We start from the raw sequence: 17,449 nt of genomic DNA, 5'->3' as shown, positions 1-17,449 counted from the left end.
GTTTCAGATCCTCTTGTTTGTTACCCAGACTCCTAGCATTAGTGTATAGGCAAATAAAGAAATTCTTCTCTTCTCATCCTTTGGTGGATTTTTGTTCTTGATAGCTTCAATTTATTTCTCCTTTTCACCCTCCACTTTTGTTGTTGGTGTACGCCCTACCATCCTGTGCCTTAGACGACTGGATCCCCTTTTCTATATCTCTATAATGGGTCTAGCCAGAACCCCAGAGCACAACAGTACTTTTTTCGGGTGTGTGTGTGTAGGGGAGGGAAGAGCTGAAATCAGATGAAGCTTTTTTAAGAGGCAGGGAATTCAGCGTCAGGGAATTACAGAGAGAGACTGCAGGTGAGATCGGATCTACAGTTCTGATCTTGAATTTTGGTTTGGATCCATCTCTAGTTTGTTTGTTTTTTTAAAGAGAGACATATTTACACAAATAAAACACACACACGCCTTACATGTGTGGTTAATGTGCCATTTATTTACATTTTACATTCACTAATTTTGAACTTGGACAAAACAGATGCATTATTAGCTTCACTTTGTTTATAGTCATTTTCACTGCCTGGTTTTCATGCTTTGGTACAGTACAGTTTCATCTAGGTTTCAAACAATGCCAAGGAATGTTGAAATAAATTTTAAACCAACTGACCTATTTTCCTCCAATTTTATTAAAGAATCTACCTTTTTATGGCATAATCTTTAGGCCTAATTTGGTTGTCAGTGTCACTTTGAAATGTGTTGATAAGAATGTAGCCGCCAAATAGATAGCATAATAATAATTCAATTTCTCAGAAGAATTTAAAAAAAACAACCAACAAGTACTGCTTCCTGCCTATAGTAAGACACATTGGGTGATTTCAGTTCATCCCCTAGTAGTATTAATTAGCTAATTTACATATATAACTTAAGTTTTGAAGGGCATATTCTCTCCTTTCTATTGTTGTTGTGCAGTAGTGGTATCCTATTAATACATATGCTTTGAGAATCTATTTGAGATGCCTGGATCCCGAAATAATGCTGTATGCATGAAAGTATAGGTCAGAAGATTTTATTATAATGCGTGTTGCCTTGGCTAAAAATCTCTTATTATCTGGTTTATAGTGCTGAGAGGGGGACCACTCACTGGAAGCTATAGGCTGCGCCAAATTCACTTTCATTGGGGGGCCAGCGATGACATTGGCTCTGAGCATGCAGTGGATGGAAAGAAGTATGCAGCGGAGGTAAGGCATTGTATTGAATTATATAGAGGCCATAGTCTCTCTGTAGTTAAGGTTGAACTAGCGTTCCATTATAAGACAGATTTTGCCTCCGTAACTTTTCAAAACATGAGCAATGTGCCTAAAATTTTTCGTGTGTGATCCTCTGCCAAAGGAGAATATATTTGGAGACCTTGGCAAAGGATAAGACAAGAAGTACATGAAATATTATAAGTGGAAAATTTAGAGGATTTTTATTGTTTGAGAGTTGTTTTAATCTTTTTTGTTTTTAATTTTTAACTTTTCCTTTGGAATCGTTTATATCTCAAAATAAGCCTGAAATAGAAACTGCAGATTTGTTTTTTTAATCGGCCTTACTGAGGATATGTTCATTTTACTATTTGCAGAAGAGTTGGGTGGTTATTTTTGTGGTGTATGTAGCAATGTGACAGTTATGCCTTTGTTTTCTGTGTACTGCACCTTTAAATCTCTAAGGACTATGCTGCCTACAGAGACAGGCAGCCATTGTGAGTGTTCCATTTAGTGCAGAATGTCACAGAGGAGAAACGCACAGTGTGCTCTCTCATGGAGTCTTTACTTATGCTCTTTCTTGTTCCTTGCTTTTGATTATTCTACAATAAAAGTAATTCAGACTGAAAGTATCTGTTTCCTCTTTGCGTATGGGAAAAATAAAACAAGTATTTTAGTGAGGAAAATGGGATCTCAAACAACAAATAGCTCAGAGAAAGTGAGAGTTTTCCTGGGTAAAAAAGGAAAATAGAAAAGGTAAAAATAAATTTTTATGGAAATATGGCAGATTTTCACTATAATGCAAAAGAGGAACAATTTGAAATATATGTACAAAGTTCTGATCAGTATTTTATTGGAAATGCTATAGAAGACAGTGGTAAGAAAAAAAATCAATTTTTCTACCACTGGTGGGAAAAGTGACATTTGCAGTGTTTAAAGGCTTATGTTTTCCACAGGAACCAGGTGAGATGGAGTATAAAGAATTAATAGAGGTGCTTAAAAACATTATGTACCAAAACCAAATTTCTAGCTGAAAAAAAAATAAGTTCCATCTCAGAAACCAAATGGAAGGAGAAAATCTCTCTGAATTTCTAGCCAGTCTAAAAAGCTTCCCACTGCTTGTCATTTTGGTAACTTTCTCCAAGAAGCACGTTAGACATCGTTTTGGTTTTGGGATAAGGAAACCAGAAGAAAGAGTGAGGCTGCTGAGCACTGGTCATGCAGAAGAAATACCCCAGGAGATGAGAATGCAGTTTCAGTGCCGAACTCCCTGAAGAAAATGCTCTAACAAATCAAGAAAGCACCTCTGCCAAATTGGCACATGCTAGAAGAAAGAGAGAGTTCACAAGCAAAGAAGACTACGTGGCTTGCCCCATGTCAGAGGACATCAGGAAACAAGAGGGCTCCCCGGTCCTGTTGAGTTGTGGCATCGCATTGGCCAGACCAAGTTCTCTTCAACAAGCTGCAGTGCAGGAGCGGTGGTAAGATGGGATACATACCTTAAAAGAGAAGTCACAAGCCATTGAGAATGGGGCTCTACCCCAAAATGTTTCACAGCTCTTGTTTGTTTTGTTGGTTTTTTGTCTTTTTGAAAAATTAAAGGGAGTAGTGTGGTTTATTTAGCTGTAGGGATTTTACTTTTTGTCCTTTCTTGTTTGTTGTTTTTTAATTCACAATAAAAGTCATTCCGACTGAAAGTATCTGTTTCCTGTTTGTGTATGCAAAATGTAACATTTTAAAAGTTATTCAATCTAGCTTTTGTGAATCTAAAATCGTGAATGATCCGATGGAGACATTGTAAGCTCCAGCATACTAACATGTATACATGTGCACACAGAATGGTCTATTGGACTGAGAAGTGAGGTATGAATTCCTATATTCTATTTCTGGTCTTAATAATACTACTTTGGACTTCTGTGGTAGCTTTCCTGCAAGGATATCTCAGGGCTTGTCTATGTAGGGAAGCTATTGCTAAATAAGCTAGGGTATGAATTTAAAGAGTAATAGCTATTCTGTACTAACTCCCCAACTGGACACTCTTACTCTGCACAGAAAGTACCTGGGTGCAATTTAGCTTCACTTCCAAAACGTGTTAAGCTACACCACACTCAGACACCTTCATGCGAAATAAGATTGTCCACACAGGAGCTATTCTGTGATAGCTATTCTGGGCTATTTCCCCATGTAGACAAGTCGTAAGGCCACAATCCGGCGACACACTTAAGCATGTGTTTAACTGTAAGCATGAGGGTATTTCCATTGACTTAAATGGGACTTTTCATGTGCTTAAAGGTAAACATATACTTATGTACTTTGTTGGTTTGGGCCTAAGAGCTTAACAAACATTAATTATGCCTCACAACACCAAGTATTACCCATTTTACAGGTAGGGAAACCTTAAGGCCATAGAGATTAAGCAGTTTGCCAAAGGCCAAGTCCATGTCTGAGGCAGGATCTAGAATCAAGATCTCCAAGATCCCTGTTTTATCCACAAGACCACACAGCCTCCCATGCAGTTCATTCAGGCAAGCCATTAAGACCCATGTTTTCTAAGGAAGCCTTTACTTTTGGGGTCCCCAGTTTTTGTGTGTCCGTCTGGAGCTCAACAAGCATGTGAAGTCTTCCAAGTGAAGTCACTGGGAGCAACAGATTCTCAGCACCTCTCAAATCAGGTTCTGAAAATCCAAAAATGGACCCAAAATTAAAAGCCTCTTTTGAAAAATGTGATCTTCAACTACTCTGAGTTTCCTTCTCTGAAGAATAGAGAAGATAGACTCTGGGTGAGTTAGTAAGTCTTATGAGATTTATTAGATAGTGTTTGTACAGTACTTGGAAAATAATAAATTAATTTTTATATAGCACTTACGTACACTCAACAGCATGGCAGTGCAGAGAACAGCAGTACTCTGCACAAGGGAGGAGAGACATCTGACTCTGACTTAGTGCCTTCCGCAGAGACTTGAAGGCTCCTGACAGGGGAGTACGAACATGACTTTAGGGAGCATGGCTTGGTGGGAGGGGTTGGAGGACACTGGGGCAAAGATCACTTTGCTTTTTACCTCGCCAAATCCTGGCAATGCTAGGACTAGCCAGAGTGGATCTTCTGAATTTTGGACCAGTCTGCGTGAAGCTTCCAAGCAATTACACATCAAACAAGAGAGGTGTTGTTGAGTTGCTCATTACAAATCTACCACAAAACATTCCCAGTTCAGAAATCAATTGGAAATGCAGGTGCTCAGCACCTCTGAAGATCAGGCCACTTTTATTTAGACGCCTAAATACAAAAACTGGTAATTTTTTTTCCAAACTTCAAGTTTTCTTTGAAAATTTTTCATGCAAAATTTAAATTTGAGAAAAAAGAGGGGGGAGGGAGATTTTTTTGTGAAAATTTCATTTTCCCATCCCCCTCCTCATTTCATGACCAGCTGTAAGGCTGATCAATGTTTTGCTGAAATTTTGACTGAGGAAATGGGGGCAGGGAGGGGAAAATGCTGATGAAATTTGCATGATTTTATTCTACCACTTATTTTTACCAGCTCTACTAAATGTGGATTTAAGAGCCTAACTTTAGCCTTCAATGTTTGAAAATTTTGGCCTACGAAATTGCAGTGTTTCCCCATATTTAGAACAGTGAGTATCCATAGATACTGTGGTGGTGGTAACTTGCTAAATTTTGACTTTTAATAGTAACTGCTGTACCTGAAATGTAAAAATACTGTTAATTGTGCCATTCTCATATCTATCCAGCCACATCAGTGCTTGTTGTTGCCCTTTGTATGATTATATATTTCCAGATTTCAATAAACATAAATATTTGCAGCTGGAAAATTGAATGCGTCTGAATATAAACAGGTGAAGTAGAAACCTCAACACTAGTACAATTGAATGTTAATTGTAATTGCACCAGTTCTGTGGGAATTGACAGTATTTGTGCTTTTGCCTTTCAGCTTCATGTGGTTCACTGGAACTCGGACAAATATTCCACTTTTGTTGAGGCTGCTCGGCAGCGGGATGGATTAGCTGTCATGGCAGTATTTCTAAAGGTAAGCAACGATTGCTTTATCCCTTTTAATAAATCTGTGTTATAAGTTTAGACAACAAAACTGTTATTCTGTAGCAAATATCTCTTTACCCATAATTCTGCAGCAGCAAAAATATGAAGGCAGAAAACACATGCCTAATTTTTAATGTGTTTGTAATAGTAGATTGCTGCATCACCTGTAAGACACCATAATTCATAGAGTTTAAGACCAGAAGGGACCATTAGATCCTCTAGTCTGACCTTCTGTATATTGTAGGCCATTTAAATTCACCCAGGCACTTCCGTATGACCCAATAACTTGTGTTTTTCTAAAGCATATCTTCCAGAAAGCACTAGTCTTGATTTGAAGATATCAAGAGATGGAGAATTCACCACTTCCCTTAGCCATTTGTTCCAATGGTGAATTGCTTCTTTTCTGTCTAAAGAGGAAAACAAACATTAGAGGGTTTCCTTAAAATCTCTGAACAAAATCGTGCCTCATACACTTGATAACCTGCTCATTCTAGGATAAAAAAATCACCCCATCCCACAGCCTCACTGACTTTGTGCAAGGAACCCCAGAAAGGACACAAAAAACTTAACCTGTGATTAGAGGACAGGGTGCCGAGCAGCTCTGTAGCCCCTACTTCAGTGTCAGGTTAATACGGTGATGGCCACTGCCACTTTGGAAATGCTAATGGCCTGGGTTGGAGCAGTGCTTATGACCCTTGCTGTCGACAGGATTTTGTGGCCTTTGCATCCACATAATTGCAGGACTCCTGGCTACACAACAGGCACACACCCTGTCTTTGCAAAGCAAATGCAAACCAAGCTTTGCTTGATATCAGTGATATGGAGGGCTGCTGCAAAGCTGCCTTCTGCCCACTTTCCTCCCATACTGTGTAACTGCAATGGTTCTGCTTCATCTGGAGCCTTCTGTCCCTGTGCTGACTGGTGAATTTCACCTCTGTGACTATATTACAGCTGTCATGCTGCAGAGATCAGTGTCATCAGGGATCCTTGACATGGTTTGTGCTGCTTGTTCATGTTGAACCTATCCCATTCTTGCCAACTAATTACAAAGTACTCTTTTCATGAGCCACTCCTTTATACGTGTTGTCACCTTCCCAGTGTACACCCTCCTGACCCAATGCACATTGCTGAGAAACCTGATTTTGCACGAGTCACACAGAAGAGTCATGTTCGTGAATTTTCCAGTGTGCTTTAAAAAACTTAAGCTTAAAAAGGGTATAGACTAATTTATTCACATCATGTATACAGCCTGAGGTTCTTACAGTTCCTCTGTAAAACACTATTAAGAAAAACAGCTTTTATTCTACTGCTACAAAAAGTGAACTAAAAATAAAATCAACTCCCCAGACTGATATAGCTAATGAAAAAATAGCCTCAGCAAAGTGAACGACATCCCTTTTTCTGAATAATCAGCATTTGTTCCAGGTTGTTTTAATTAATAATGGCCTGATACTGCATCCATTGATGTTTATCAGAGTTTTACCATTAACTTCACTGGGTGAAGGATCAGGCCCTGTGTGAAAAACTTTAAAATTAAACATTAATAAGTGGAAAGTGAATGCATATTCTTCCCTCGAGAGTTTGATCTTTGGCTATTTGCCTTACAGATTGGTGAATGTAACTCTCAGCTGAAGAAAATTACTGACCGTTTGGATACCATTAGAGCCAAGGTAAAGTAATTCTCCTAAAATTCTCCAGTACTTCTTGCTGCTGTTCTTTTTCTTCCATGCTTCACATTCACATTCCTTAGGTATTTACAGCCGGTAAACAAGGATTAGCTCTGATTTGGGGCAGTTTAGGGGCACTTTTGCTGGATAAAGTCAGACGCAAACCAGCACATTGTAATTATTTTGTTGTACAATGCGGGGGGAGGGGAGAAGATCATTAATTAGCTATAACAACTTAATCCCTGACAAATAACATTATCATCAAGATCCCTGATGTTGGATAACTGCACATTTTATTTTTGTGGGATTTTTTTTTCAAGAATATGGAGAGTCGAGATATATTTTCTCACTTGTTTTATGGGGGGAGAAGAGGATCGTGTCCCCTTTGATCAGCACATGGAGTGGCCTTGCATGCATTAATTGGCCCTTCATTTGTGACTGGGAGGGGGGCAGTTATCTCTGTGACATCAAACCCTGCAGAAGCCTCTCTCTTAATCCAAAAATCCACATGAGGAGGGAGGGCGTGGATGGGTGGGCCAGGGAGGCATGAATGGGCTGGTGTCAGACTGCAGAAGACACAGATTGCCATCCCATCAGCTCTACAGACATTCCAAGCAAAGGATAATATATCCCGATGTTGTATTACTTTTACATCAGACCCCCATCACTAGGCTATTCATAGTCCACAGGGGTGCCTGGTAGCATGGCTTCAGTGGAACCCTGCTGTCACCAGAAGGAACACTAGGGGCAGATCTGCTGTAGAGGCACAGGACCTCCACAGGGGTAGCTTTGGCCCACTCCCCTCCCTAGGTTTCAGAGCCTAAGATGCAACATCTACACAGCTATTTTTAGCACAGTAGCGCAAGCCCAAGTCTGTGGAGCTCGGTTGGGAGGCTCATTGCCGTGAGCTGTGTAGATGTACCTCTGTGATCCTCCAGAGCCATGCAAACCTGGCCCCCACCAATGGAACAATCTCTTACAGTTTTTCTCTCCATAATTCTCCTTTGGCATGACCAGTGGGGGAGATCCTGCTTGTCACTTTTAAATAAACAAAATGTTATGACACCATAAAGAAATTAACTAGACTGCATAATAAGTGGTTGCTAAATGTGGTGGTTCTGGGTTAGAATGTGCATGCTTCTTTTTCCAGGGTAAACAAGCACTGTTCACAAACTTTGACCCTTCCTGTTTGCTTCCTCACTCTCTGGACTACTGGACTTATCTTGGCTCTCTTACTGTTCCACCTCTTCTTGAAAGTGTCATCTGGATAATTCTCAGAGAGCCTATAAGTGTTTCCTCTGAGCAGGTACACTTTGATCCCCCCAACCCTTCAAATATAATGTTTTTTAAACTGAATTATGGTTTAAAGTGATACTCACAAGACTATTTTATTTATAGCTTTAGATATTTAATTAATTATGACATTTCTTACCCTACCAAATTTTGTGCTTTACATTTTTGTCTTGAGTTTCTAGATAAATTTGAAATTAACATGAATTTTTGTTGATGTCCTTTAGGCATCAGAATGATCAAGTATTATTATTAAAATGTTTTGAAATTTAAAAAAATTGTTCGGGAGCTACAAATTGGGAAAAATGCAAGAAAGAAACTGATAGTTAATTTCATTTGAGGGTATTTAACTCCACTTGAGTTTAATTTTGTATACTTTACCGTCTCCAAAACGCCACTATCCATTTATTTATTTGTATTTAACTCATTCATTATAGAATTCCAGTTCAGCAAATGGCCAAATAAATACAGAGCCTTTCCTAGATACCAAGAGTATGAAATTTGGTTGATCTGAATACTGTGGTTACTACTAATAACTAGTTCCTAACAGTCAGGCTAAATGAATGTAGGAGAGGGATGAGCACACCACTTGGAACTGCCCTTTGTATTTCTCAGGTTACTTGCAGCTGTAAAATTGACCTTCCAGCTGTATATTTGTAGACCAACAGTGACATCCAGTGGTTACTGAGGTTAATATTCTTATGCAGTGAAGATGCTAAAGGGAGTATGGGTTTCTACTATTAGGAATTGGTAACCAGTGCTGCTGTTGGTGGGTATCATTACTCCAGTTGGCACATTACAAACTTGTGGCTTATCACACCTCAGTATTTACCTGTTCTGTGTTATAGATAACTCACTCAGTAACATTAATTGTTCTGTGCCAGATAATGCCACTTCCAAATTTGCCAATGAACAGCCTTGCTGAGCCATCCTGTAGCTCAGACTAATCCCCTAGCAGGACTATAATTAAGAGGAATAAGATTGTCCCACTGAGCGATGCTACTCAGTGTGATTAAGATTGGTAGAATGTGGCATGGCCCAGTAGCTGCTAAGTTTTAAATGGTGTGGTTTTACTGGTATCTCTTTGCTGGCGGATTCTAGAGGTGAAATCCTGGCCCTGCTGAAATCAGAAAGAAAACTCCCATTGACTTCAGTGGGCCAGGATCTCAACCTAGAAGCATTATCTCTCAAGAGAGTTCAAATACTCAAAAGAAGAGCTAGGAAGTTTAAAGGTCACATGAAGAGTAGCCTTCTTTTTATGTGTAGCATTTTCTTTGAGTAGCATTTTACTAAGAATGAAAGAACCAGTTCAGAAGAAATAAGAACTGGCCTGAATCTTTGATCAAAATGCAAACCAGATGTTTCAGTGGATAGGACACCTGTGAGGGAATCAAGAGACGTTGAGCTCTGGGAGCAGCTGGCCTTGAACAAGTCACTTACCCACTCAGTGTTTCACCTTCCCCATCTGTAAAATAGGTATAATGCTTACTGGGCTTGGTAAAGCTCTTAAAGATGAAAAGGTGCTATACGATGATTATTACTTCTGTCCAAAGTTTACATCCAGCCCTGAACTTCCCAAACCCAAATTTGATTGGGCATAGTCTCTAGTTAAGATACTTTAAAAGTGCAGTGTTGCATGGAACAGGGAACGTGTATACCATTTTTAGGGAATGAAGTATCAGTATCTGATGCAAAACATTACTTCATTTCTTACTATCTATTATTTCAAATTCGATCTATCCTGTTCAGTGTGTGATATTTTATATGCTCTATAATTAAATACAAAAAATGGTTTGTTATTACATATTATTTGTTTCCAGTTGCGCCCACCGTGCCATGTGCTGTACAAACATAAAGGAAATCACAGTTCATGCCTTGACTGGTACTACTTTGCAATTTGCTTATTAACTCTTCATTTTTATATTTTTTTCTTAGAAGCTTAAAATACAGTTTCTTCCTCTATTGATTTTATTCTTTTCCACTTGGGAAATATTTTAAAAATAAAGAAACAAATGTCAGTTTGAAGCTTCCAGTGATTTACCAGAAACATCATTATGGAAAAAATGCCTTAATTTTTTGAATAGTAACTTCAAAGGGAGAGTTGTTTTATTTTTTACTTTTTGTTAATTAATTGCTTAATGAAAATTAATTTATTCTCAGATACATTTTCTTAATTGAGCGTGCCATGTTATTAGTTATTTAAATACTTTAATTTACATAGTGGTGCATGTTCTTAATTTTGGGTTTTGAAGTGTCCTGCCAATGAAACCGTGATTAAAGAAGTATGAGTCAGTAGTTTCTGTTTTTATTCTGTCGACTGAGACACTGACATACATCATAAGGCTGTGAGTTTGGAAATCTGGATGTATTATGCAAATTTTACTGATTTGCATAAGTAATACATAAGTATCACCACCCCATTTACATACTTTTCCCTCCCTTGCCATCCATCATTTCCATCTACTTCGGTTCAAGTTTTCCCTAGCTTTCCATCCCCACCTCCACCTCCTGGGCTAGCTTCCCTCTTGAATTCCTCCACTTCTCTTCCTTTCCCCTCCCAAGATCACCTTCTGCCCCTAACCCCACTTTGAGTTTCCCTGATGTAACCCCCTTTGATTCTCCCCTGTATCTGGAGCTTCTCCCACCCCCCAGAGTATGGTCTGTGCCCAGTCTGTGCCTAAAGCTGTGGGTAGAGTGACCCTTACTCTATATATCCCCTCCCAGTGCTGCTGTTCTAGCCATATTTCTAGGCTCACAGACAGGCAGCCTGATTCTAGGGAGCTCTGTGGTAAGGGTGCACCTGCACCTGGTTCTCTATGCTTAGAATCCAGACTGTAACTATGGAGAAGGAGCCTAGCATGCCTCTCTCTCTTTCCTACTTGGGAGCGTGGAGCTCAGGAGCCTAAGAGGGGACAATAAGACCTGGTCCACACTAAAAAGTTAGATGGACATAGCTATGGCAGTCATGGGTATGGAAATAAAACCTTAGCTACGCCCTCCTACCCCACAGTGTAGACATATCTGTGTTGACAGAAGAATATTTCAGTCAACCTTGCTCCCATCATTTGAGGAGGTGGGGTTCCTATAGCAATGGAAAAATCTCTTTGTTTTGTGTAGGCTGTGTCTACGCTAAGAGATTATGCCAACATAGCTTTGAAAACATGGCTATGCTGGTATAGTCTCTGAAGTGTAGAAATACCCTAAGAATGGGACTCTCCTGGCCAGTCCTAAAGCCTTCTGGGCTCTAACTGTGGGCTTGATTCTCTACTCTCTTAGGGCTAAACAGTACTTCTGTGGCACAGCCCAAAGCAAAAGACAGTGACCTACTGAAATCAATGGGAGTACCTGAGGAGTAAGGTTCTACTCAGTGTGAGGAAGTGAGAGAATCTGGTCATCAGCTATCTTCTACCCTCTGCTGCCTCTCCCAGATAACTATCTTAATAACCACTTTATTTTTGATGCTTGTTTTCTGAAGGAAGTTTGTTCCCCCCTCCCTTTCCCCCCCGGGACAGTGACCCTGCCATAACGTACTATATATCCACTATCAGAATCATGACTTTTGTGCTGCCCTACTAATGTTAACTAAATAAAGGAAATCAGTCTGAAGCAAGCTAGTGTATAAAACTAATAACTTTTCACAATAGGTCAGATTAGCAAGGTTCAGATCTGGAATCAAATCCAGATCTAAATGCCCTCACAGTTCATAATTATTTGTGCTGGGCATTCCAGTTTGCCTTATTGTTGAGATAAATCCAAATTGCGAAGTTTGGATAAAGATTTAAACATTTCCTAATTGTCAGTGTGTGTGAGAGAGAAAGTTTGGATCAGATATTTCAGTTTGGGCTCATCTCTAGTAATTATTATTTGCTTTGTATTGTGTGCCAGGTGGATGATGTAAAAATGGTAAGTAGAGAAGTGTTTTGTAGCACAGCATCCATCATTCTTCACTGATGGTGATACTTCTGCACCATGACGGCATACAATCAGATTTTGTTTGCTTGCTCATGTTGGCTCCCAGGCAATCTGTATGGGACAAAAAAATTAGTCGGAATTATGCTGGCCTTTGGACTGCAAAATAGAGTGCAGAAATCTTAAAAGAGAATTCTTTTTAGGCTTCAGGTTAGGAAAGATCAAGTGTGAATACCATACTATACCCAGACAATGTCTGAAACAACACTCACAAAATGTAAATGAAAAATAAAAGCTAACAGGAATAAGGGCTGAAATGGCCAAATGGCCATTCCAGGTGTGCTCTAGAAAATACGATCCCCATACTTCTTGGTGAAATAAAGGTGACAAGTATGTTCATGTTTATTACTTAGAATTCTTCATTTAGCCTTAGCATGACAATTCTCTGCTGAACTCTATATACCTCTTTTCATCTGCAGCTAGCCAAATTCCGCAGCCTTCTGTGTACTGCTGAGGGAGAGGCAGCCTGCTGCATGCTGAGAAACTACCGGCCACCACAGCCTTTAAAGGGACGGGAAGTCAGAAGGAATTAAGGAGTAAAGCAAGAATCAGCCACTGCTGAGACCACTTAGGAGGCTGAATTAGTTTTTTAATAATAATATGCTTTGTGCCTAACGAATAGGTATTATTTTATTATTCAGTTTCAATGCAGTAATTTCATCAAGACAAAGATGTCCTGACTTGTAGCACTTGGGCCGATTTTAACTGGTTTGAATGGGTTTTGCCCCAACTGGTACGTGTGCATTGTGGTGTTAGTGTTTGCAGCAGAGCTTTCTGAACAACTTCGTTTCAGTCTGTGCACGTGAATACAATCATTTATATTGAGTCTGATCCTGCAAAGCGCTGAGCAACTCCTGCAAGGTACTGGGCACCCGCAACTCCCTTTCATGTCAGTTGCAGTTGAGGCTACATAGCCCCCTAAAGGGCTAAGCCCATTTTTTTAACACCATAAATCTTTCTTTAGGGACTAGACTGGCTTCTTCCTTTAATTTTCAAGGAGAACTTAGTATTTTAAAGCTGGTAGGATTCCATTACTGATCATAAGCAAAGGGATCCTGTTTAAGCTGGGACGCCATGATAGATTTACCAAAAAACATAGTATCCACTAATGACATTTAACCCATAAAGTATACAAATGTATTCACAGGCGTCGACTTCCTGCAGGGCCCTCCCCACCCCCACCTCACCCCTTCCCCCAAGCCTTGTCCTGCCTCTCCCCGTCCCCGCTCCACCTCTTCCCACTCAGTTCTGCCCCCTCCATTGACTGTGCCCCATCCCCGCTCTTCCCTGCTCCTCCAGCACCTCCTGCATGCTGTGGAACAGCTGATTGCGGCAGGTGGGAGGCGCTGGGAGGAAGGGCCTGGAGTTGATCAGTGGAACACCAGCAGATGGGAGGCACTGGGGGGAAGGGAGGGAGCTGGCTGCTGGTGGGTGCAGTGCACCCACTAATTATTTTCCATGGGTGTTGTGGCCCTGGAGCACTCATGGAGTTAGCCAATTTTCTTCTTTTTTTTTTAATGAACTAGCTGTAGCCCTCAAAATATGAAAATTATGACCCAAACTCTCCCTTCTGCTTCTGCAAGCAAAGGGAACTGAAATCTCAGTAGCTCTTTCCTCTCAATCTTTTTCCTTCAGCACTTCTCCACTGGTCTTCTGCGGAGCTGGTGCCATGCCTTGTTTTGAGAACAGAGCTGGATGTTGATGGGAGTGGAGCAAAGGACCAGCCACTCTCTACAGCAACTTCCCTGTTGAGCCTGTGGATTTCTGCTCAAAAATCCAATCAGGATTTAATGCCACATGAAGTGGTAGTAACTCCCCCTGACTCTCTCTGGGGCTGTAACCGTGAAGCCAAGGGAGAATCAGCTAGTGGCCACACAACTCGTGCAGGAGTGGGAGGAAGTATCAGAGCAGCCACATGGAGGGAAAGCCACCCTTCCATGCAACTGAGTATTTCTTTCTCCAGGATGCCTAGGACTGTTGGTTTTGTAGGCTGCACCTCTTGCCTTCTCCATTGGTACGGTGACCCATCCTCCAGGAGGGAAAAATTGAGGGGATACCATACAAGCAAGGCCAACCTTGCAGAGATTCCCGAGTCCCTCATATTCTTCTATAAGTAAATAGATTGTTTAGCTTAGTTTAGATGATAGATAGATAGATAGATAGATAGATAGATAGATAGATAGATAGATAGATAGATAGATAAAGTAAGTCTTATTGTCCTCTCCTCCACTCCAGTAGAGTGCTTCTTCTCAGGGGGAGCTTAAGTTGCTTCTGTTACTGCAGATCCTCTCATTGCAATACAGTATTTTGAGCAGTGAGAAAAAGAAAACTGTCCATGGAAGAAGCAATAGAGGCAATGCAGCAACAGGAGCTGTGGACAAGAATGGCCAAATGTAAAACCTGCAGGCACTTTTTTTTCAGTCCCCGCTAACCAGGATAGGCAGGAGGACCCAGGTAGATATAAAAAAAGTGAGTGTGGTCTTGTTCAAATGACAAGTATGTGTGTAGAGTATAATTGCTGGCGCGTGTGTTTTTTCCCTTTCTTTTTTGACCTGATGTTGCATCTGGTCTGTTTCCCTGTCGTGCGAGTAGCTGCAGAATGTCATGAATGAAGTTTACACATTGTGTAAAGGGCGCTAAAGAACTGATTTGCCTGAGGACAGGAATAATGAGGCTACTGCTGTGTGTGTTCATATTAGAAATAAAAAAATTTTAGCTGTTTTTCCTGCATTGAAAATAAATAGTGGAGTCGATACAGTGGTTTGATATTTGTAAGGATTTTATCAAATAAAAACAGATGTTGTCAACGTGTCTTGTACTTTCCACTGAATAGACTGGAGTTTGCCGACAGTCTACAGATTTGCCTAGATGCCCACAGCCAAGCTTGTGGTTCAGATGCAGCATTTGCTTTTCAGCTCTAGTTTGTGATGGATCTGAAGACAAAGTAGTTGAAACGAAGTCTGGAGTAGATATTGTTAACAGGATCTAAGTGAAATGTCTTGGGCAATCTTAGGTCATCCAATAGTTGGCACTCTTTATTTTAGTACAATGCATCTAAACTATTGTGGTGCCCTATTAGTTGCTGAGACATACTGCAACTGAGCAGGCAGTGCTAAAACATAGACCTCCTCTGCCTCCTCTGCAGTGGCTTTGTTCGATATATTGATTGTGCTGGCCTCCTTCTGTGTTTGGGACTTGATACCGAGAAGTATGAAATGTGCAGTCAGCCGAAAGATGAAGGGCATTTGCTGAGAACTGGAGCTGTCAGGAATGATGCGTAGCTGGATGGCTGGTTGTCACAAGACTTTTATTTTCAGAATTAAACAGACCCTTGGCTCCAGGACCTGAGTGAGGCTGTGGAACTTTATGATTCTCAGGGCAGTTCCAACGCCAGCACAATTTAGAGCAGCCTCAAGACTGTTGTTACTTGTGCCTGGCTGCCCCAACCTCCAAGGAGTTGTTCCAGCAGCTGGAGATACTGGATCAAGAATGCAGTCCAGCCACCTTCCTTTTCCACCAGTCCTTCCCCTAACGTGCCTCCATGTTGGGGCCTGTGAGACTGCTGATGTGGAGTTAGCTGGGCCAAAACTTCAGCAGTTACACGGAGGGAATCCCCAGAATCTGATTAAACTGGCTTGAAAGCCCCTTTAACCTCTCTTTACCACACTGGTGGTGCACAGCGGGGGCCAGAATCTAGCCCACAGTTTTTATTTAACAGAATGGTAAAATAGCACTTGGAGCGCAACTGTGCCACTACCGCACCCTTTTGTGGGTTGCGTCCTATTACCCATCTTGCAGCCAGTCAGCTCTGCTGCTTGCTGATGGGGGGGCAGGGGAACTCCACTGCCTCCCAGCCCCTTTGGGGCACTGTGCTCCTGCAGGGAAGGTAGGTGGGGGAGCAGTTCCTGGGCTCTGGGGAGCATAGGGTCCGCAGTTTGGCTTGGTACCTATGCGGGCTGCACAAAGTGGTGAAGACCCCTAGCACCTTCCCTTCCTCTGGCTCTGCAGCTGCAACGGTGCCAGGCAGAATCTGGCCTCATGTTTTTGTAGGGCTCTTGCTTTTCTGTAATGTGCGGAGGGGAGGGAGAGGGTCGAGTCACAACGTCTCTCTCTCCTTTTGTATGGACCATGCAGAATTCAAGTCCCTGAGCTCATGGGAATACAGGTTCTGCTTCCTTTTATTCTCTTGCGTGCACGGTGCCCCACTGAGCATGGGAGGGAGGCATGGCCACAGCTCCATGCACAATGCACCAGCCAGTAGAGCTGCCCAGCTGCGTAGGAACATATGGGAAAGTAAGCTGTAGCCTATTAGATGGCAGCTTCTTTGTGCCCAGGAGCATGCCCACTCTAGTAGAATGCTTCTCAGTACTCCTCTAGGGGCAATGCATCTTCCCAAAGCCCTTTAAGAGGCTCTGCCTAAATGGCCCGATCAAGGAGATCACTTTCTCTGGGTCAGATCCTGCAGCCTTTACCCACAGAAAAAGCAGGCACTAACCAATGGGATAATGTATGAAGGGTGTGGTGGATTCTCCATCATTGACAAGTTTTAAATCAAGAGTAGCTGTCTTTCTAATAGATCTGCTCTAGGAATTGTTTTGGAGAAGTTCCGTGGCCTGTGCTGTAGAGAAGGACAGGCTAGATGATCAGAATGGTCCCTTCTGGCCTTGGAATCTGTGAATCTACGAAAAGTGCAGGATGAAGTTCTAAAATAGAACCATAGTTTGGGAAAGGGGCAGAGGGATGAGTGAAGGCTGCTCTAGCTAAAGGCAGACTAGGCAGTTGCCCAGGGTGGCAGTGGCGGTGGCAAGGGATGATGCTGGCGGAACTGCCTGGAGGAGAGGGCAGCTACCACCCAGGGCTCCAAGGAGCAGGAATCAGCCCCCACCCGGGGTGCTAGGGAAGCGCCTCTACTCCCCACCCCCATCACAGGTAAGTTCACTGCCATGGCCATGACTCAGCACTCAGCAACTCAGAGCTACTCCTAGTGGCACTGTGAGTGCTGCAGGGGCTTTGGCCACAAGTGCAGCAACCCACCCAGCTCCACGTCAGCCCTGGCTGCCACTTCACTCCACTATGTCCAGGCTCTGAAGGTGCTACCACTGGGAATACTGTGAGTCCGATAGTGAAGAGTGCATTCAGAAAGGTGCAGGGGTTACAGAGGGTGCCAGGTGGGGGGTGCAGGCTGGAGATGTGGAATGTGGGGGTGTGGGCTGGGCTGTGGGTGAGGGGTGCACACTGAG

At 41.9% G+C, this 17,449-nt stretch overlaps 1 protein-coding gene across 5 annotated transcripts in view; it reads left to right on the top strand.

Annotated features, from left to right (window-relative positions):
* Positions 1-15,016, top strand: part of LOC102941909 (carbonic anhydrase 13) — a 43,006-nt gene extending 27,990 nt beyond the window's left edge. For 3 of the 5 annotated variants that reach the window (XM_037892350.1, XM_037892349.2, XM_007052921.4), the window contains 5 exons: positions 1,105-1,223; positions 5,177-5,272; positions 6,891-6,953; positions 8,101-8,256; positions 12,629-15,016. In XM_037892350.1, coding sequence (XP_037748278.1) covers positions 1,105-1,223; positions 5,177-5,272; positions 6,891-6,953; positions 8,101-8,256; positions 12,629-12,742 — 548 coding nt within the window. In that variant the 3' untranslated portion in view covers positions 12,743-15,016. The remainder of the gene's footprint in view (positions 1-1,104; positions 1,224-5,176; positions 5,273-6,890; positions 6,954-8,100; positions 8,257-12,628) is intronic. The other 2 variants (XM_043539404.1, XM_037892348.2) reach the window with 1 other exon arrangement.
* Positions 15,017-17,449: the final 2,433 nt, after the last annotated feature.

The sequence above is a fragment of the Chelonia mydas genome, chromosome 2 (assembly GCF_015237465.2).
Source record: "Chelonia mydas isolate rCheMyd1 chromosome 2, rCheMyd1.pri.v2, whole genome shotgun sequence".
Taxonomy (NCBI): Eukaryota; Metazoa; Chordata; order Testudines; family Cheloniidae; genus Chelonia; species Chelonia mydas.
This window is presented reverse-complemented; position numbering and strand designations above follow the sequence as displayed.